This window comes from Ipomoea triloba, chromosome 2 (assembly GCF_003576645.1).
Source record: "Ipomoea triloba cultivar NCNSP0323 chromosome 2, ASM357664v1".
Lineage (NCBI taxonomy): Eukaryota > Viridiplantae > Streptophyta > Magnoliopsida > Solanales > Convolvulaceae > Ipomoea > Ipomoea triloba.
Window position 1 is genome coordinate 26,610,708 of NC_044917.1, and position 5,186 is coordinate 26,615,893.

The window sequence follows — 5,186 nt, forward strand, 5'->3', positions numbered from 1 at the left end:
TTATGATTATGTGGACAAAGTATTTTGACAGTGTTTTTCAATTTATTGGCTCTCCACAATATTAGGAACTACAACAGCTAATTTATAGAATTGGCCGTTACACACCTAGGGTCACACTTGTGTGAGACCGTCTCACGGATCCTTATTCGTGAGACGGGTCGGGTCGGGTTGAAGCAACATGCAAATGTCATACTTATATATAAGCTCAAATATGATACTAATCAAGAATACAATTTTTGTTACTTATAAAAAAAAACGCATTACATTTTCCATAATAAGTAATGTTGACAAATGCCCCTTACTTATAAGGAAAAATACATTTTCACATTTATTTGACTCGACCCGACCCGTCTCACGGTAAGACGGTATCACACAAGTTTTTGCCTTAGCCTTAATATAAATAGGCGTAAAGATGAAGCTCTATTCAAGGATTATTGATCTAATTATTGTATCATATTTACGAGTGCTTTATGGAGATTCGTGACTACTACTGAGTATTATACTTGGTGATATACAATTATGGTGGTGAATGTTTGATGGTGGATTGGCTTGCAACATCTATCCTCAAAGTTGATGATGAAGATTTGAGTTGGTTTAGAGTCATATTGTATAATTGGTGGTTTATACCAACAGTTGTAATTTTTGGTGATCATCCAGTAGATTGGGTATATATTGAATTGCTCTGTAGATGTAGGGAGAAGATTGCTCCAGACTGCTTTACCAATTCTTGTGTCCTGGTTCCTTTTGTTTCTTGTTATTTATTTTTGTTCAATATTTTGTCGCAGTGCCGGTCTGTAATCTAGATAAGAATTTGAAGTAACAATAAGTAGGAACCCTTAAACTTTCATGCATTCAAGACTCACAATACATTTTTACAATGTTTTCATTTAACAAAAATCGTATTGTTCAAAATTATTGCAAATATATATTATATATAAATAATTAAGAATATGATAACAAGTAGAATGCAAACACATAAATACACAAGTGTGTGAGTATTGAGAGTACATAGAAATGGATAACACATAGACAGCAAACGTCGTAACACACATATAATCAAACTAGAAATTGATTTGATTATATTATATATATAATATATATTCCTTAGCTTATATCTAGTGTTACATGCATGGCACTAAAACATTGCTGTTACACAACACTTCAAACTCGAAAATTAAATAATGAGAAACATGAAAATTAAGGTATATAATAACAATAATTATAATTAATTATTATTATTATAAAGACATATATAATATATAGTTTTAGATCATCATCATCCTTCTTTTGACATTTCCTTGAGGAAATTCTTTGCATGAAGACCAATTCCTTTTGCCTCTGATCTCTTCATGATCCTTAATCTCTTGCACGACTCTACAAACATACTGCAAAAAGTTGTTTCCATTTAGAATGACGTGTATAAATACATGCATAAGAAATTCGCAACTATTATCTGAGAGACTATGCATATGTATTGGATAAATAAATGAACCCAAATTATATATTTATATATATATATATTTGGTGACGAAGAAAACACACAGCTATTACTCGGTGGTGCATACGTGATAAATCTCGCCTTATAATTTTAACTAGTAAATGAACACAAGAAGGTAAACTAATCTAAATTATCCAAAACTGACCGACTCAAATTAAGAAAATCTATAGGCTACTCTCACTGAGAGTATCAAGTCAACAATTTGATCAACTCGACCGAGAATATTGTGTATATTATATTGTTTTTAATATTAAGTATATGTAGACACGGAGAAGAGGCTAAAATAAGTGATGATTGTAATTGAGACCATAAATAGATTATAGATCCAGCAGACACGAACTTGAAGTTTCTATCACTTCATTATTACGTTACACGGAATCTTATTTTTTGGTGAATTGAAAAATGTGGCCCTATAAATGTTTAGTTTCCGATGCAAATGATGTCATGCTTGACCTCACTGCCGACCACGACAATTTTGTCGAAATTACACGCTTGTCGGCACAATACATTCGATTCAAATTAATACTCCGTAGAAACTTATGAACTCCTTTAAACATCTTCATCCCTTAGTCTCAGGGTGTCCTATATTCATTCAATATGTATAATAATGCTGTCCTATATGCTCATTATTTTATTTATTTATTTTTTGAAGATTATATGCTCATTATTGATTGCTGGACAATTAGTTTTTATTGTCCAATCGATATCACAATTTTAATACACACTACAATTTAATTTGATATTGTATAAAAGAAAAAAATAATAATGCTACATTTACTTTCATTTTTTCTTCAATAATCTTATCAAAATTCTTTAGTATCTAACGTGGTAATACAAGTAAATTTCTTTTTAACGCAATGCAGAGCCATGCAATTAATAGTAACCAATGAATAAATTAAAAAGAATTTTATTATTGCGGTGCCACGTTAAATGGTAAAAAAAATTTTATCGATATAAGTTTATCCATTTTTTACCCTCTATTGTTCTGTCATTCTCTAATTAGTCCCCAAAAAATAAAGTAAACTACCAATTTTATTCTTTACTTATCATTTTTTAAAAAGAAAATACTCCTTATATATAGGGGTGTCAATGCAGGCCAATTCACCCCATTAGGCTCGTCCCACTGCGGATTTTTTTCGTGGGCCTTTGAAGCCCGCGAACTAGGATTATGCAACCCTAACTCACTTTATGCGGGCACGCAAGCCCCGCATGTAAAAAAAAAAAATTATATTATTATTCTATATTCAAATAATTTAAACTAAATAATACTAAATTTTTTCGTGTTTAAAAATTAAAAATTTTACATTTTTTAAATTTTAATGTTGTGTGTGTAGTTTTTTTTTTTTTTTAACCTACAACCACTATCTCATGGTGTGCACAATCACCATAATAGAAATACATGTGTAACGGACTCGACTAAAAAAGAGTGATAAAAAATTAAACTTATCGTAATAACCTTCAAACATTAAAATCATGCTCCACCATCCCAATCACCATTTTCGGAGCATAGTTTCAGTGTTGTTAAGAAACAATTGGAGAGTCGCACCAATTAGTTATTGACACATCACACACGCATCAAGTAAAACCATATTTATCTTAAGTGCAATAAGATTTGAGAGTGAAAATAGTTTGATGATCAATATCCACAAAATGAATGACACGTGAGGATATTGTTGATTTTTTTTTTTTGAAGACCTTTTAATAAATAATAATGATCATATATGTTTATATTTTCCATTTTTTATATTTAAAATTCTATAGTTTTCCAAGATTTAATGTGACAACTCCATGTACTCACCATGTCTCAATTATTAGCACACCAATGTTTAATGAAGAAAGTGAAGTGTGTCTAAATTATTCTCAGATCAGACAAACCTAAAATCAGCTCATGTAATTATTATACCCAATTTAATTATTTTTTGATGGATATGCTCTAAATAAATAGAAATAAAAATTAAAAAATAATAATTCAGAAGAAATATATATTATTACCCCCAGGGAACATCTCCAACCAGCATCCAGTCTCCATCCTTGTCCTCGTATATGGGAGCGTACTCCGAACTGTCTGCATCCTTCAACGCCTCATCTGTCCCCATTTTAATTCCAAACAATTTTTATTTTACCCCTCAAACAATGTAAATATTTTTTTAATAATAATACACTTTTTATGCAATTTTAGAGTATATAAATTTAATAAAATAAAATATATAGACTTAATTAGTTCCTAAAGTGAAAATTTTAGTCTCTTAATTTTCACACAAAGAGCGTTTTTTGCACTACATGACGGAAAAGGTGTAAATCACTTTCTAGACAATCGGTGAGATTAAATTAAAAACGCTACTTTTAACAAAATTAAAGTTAAATTGATATGAGTTGGGGCTAAAAATATTATATTTTTAAAAATAAATTTTATAAAATGGACGTATGTATGGACAGATACTACAGAGTGGGTAACACTTAAAAAAAAAATAAAAAATGGACGTACCTATTCCATGGCAGTCAAAGAGGTTGTCAAGAGCGATGAGGAGATGAGAATAGGCTTTGTGAGTGGTGAGGTCAATCTTGCGTAGGAATGGCGCCCCATCCATGCTCACTTTCACGTACATTTTCTTTCCCTCATTCTTCCTCCGGTAAGAACACACCGGCGGCCACCCAACCACCTGCTTTTTCTTATTATTGTTGTTGTTATTGCTACTGCTCCGGTCATGATCATCGTCATCGCCCTCCGAGAAAACCCTTTTCTTGTCGCCTCCGCTCCCCGGCAGCCCCAATCTCAGCTCAGTAATCTCCAATCCTAACCCACTCTTCGCCGCCATATCAATCAACCAAAGCAAGCTAGCTAGAAAGGAATTATTAGCTAAGGTTTTTTTTTTTTTGAAGTTTTCTGGGAATTTGATCGAACGAGGTGGTCTCAAAGCTAGCTAGCTAATAATAATTAAGCTAAGGTTGTGTTTGATGATTTGATCCGAGCGAGAATTGGTATATGTAGAGAGGTTTAATTTATAAGACAATATTGATGGTGGATGGGAACAATATTGCCAGATCAAGGAAGTTCAGTGGTCGGTCACATGAGATACAATGTTGGGTGTGAGTGTGAGTGTGGGGGTCCTAAATTACTTACTGGCTATTGCCGGAATGCTACAATAATAATATAATAGTAGTCGGGGCCGGGGCTGGGCCGGGGCAGACCAGATCGTACGGCTCTAGATTTTTCATTTTTCCACAGATTTTCTGTTCACCGTCTGATGTTCTGTGCTGTGCTGCACAGGAACATCCCATGTGATCTGCTTCATTCGTTCAGGGATACGATTCTTCATCACAAATTTTTTGTATTTCAGATATACACACACCAAATTTTTATTTCTTCAATTAATTATATTAACAAAACTCATTGATGGTTTCCCGATCTTCAGGCGATCGGTCGGCGGGCCAACACTACCGGAAAATTACAAGAACGACAAGTGTGTTTCAATATGAACTCTCAAATTGCTTAGTCTATCTCCCTCGTTCCAAATCTATCCCTCCTCAGAGGGTCCGTGCAGTCATATATCTTAGGCACCTGGTCGGTTACACATTTAATCTCCTAATTAATGTTACAAGTAATGGCTCATAAAACACATTAAATACTCATAATGATGGACGTTCGAACATAAATATCCGTTAATTCTCTTAACCCTCGCCTTCATAG

The 5,186-nt window shown here is 32.9% G+C and overlaps 1 protein-coding gene across 1 annotated transcript; it reads right to left on the bottom strand.

The window, feature by feature from the left end:
* Nucleotides 1-992: 992 nt before the first annotated feature.
* On the bottom strand, nt 993-4,590 carry LOC116009350 (auxin-induced protein AUX22-like). The gene is made up of 3 exons (XM_031248747.1): nt 3,984-4,590; nt 3,491-3,584; nt 993-1,385 (listed from the first exon to the last, which is right to left on the bottom strand). The coding sequence occupies exons 1-3, from the start codon at nt 4,312-4,314 to the stop codon at nt 1,277-1,279; spliced, it is 534 nt and encodes a 177-aa protein (XP_031104607.1). The 5' UTR covers nt 4,315-4,590; the 3' UTR covers nt 993-1,276.
* Nucleotides 4,591-5,186: the final 596 nt, after the last annotated feature.

What these genes read in the sequence shown, in the direction of transcription:
- LOC116009350 (XM_031248747.1), bottom strand. Translation starts at nt 4,314, where the DNA reads ATGGCGGCGAAGAGTGGGTTAGGATTGGAGATTACTGAGCTGAGATTG. An exon ending in CTTTGACTGCCATGGAATAG is followed by an intron (nt 3,585 to 3,983) that starts GTACGTCCATTT and finishes AAATGGGGACAG; the next exon opens with ATGAGGCGTTGAAGGATGCA. An exon ending in GTTGGAGATGTTCCCTGGGG is followed by an intron (nt 1,386 to 3,490) that starts GTAATAATATAT and finishes AACTTTTTGCAG; the next exon opens with TATGTTTGTAGAGTCGTGCA.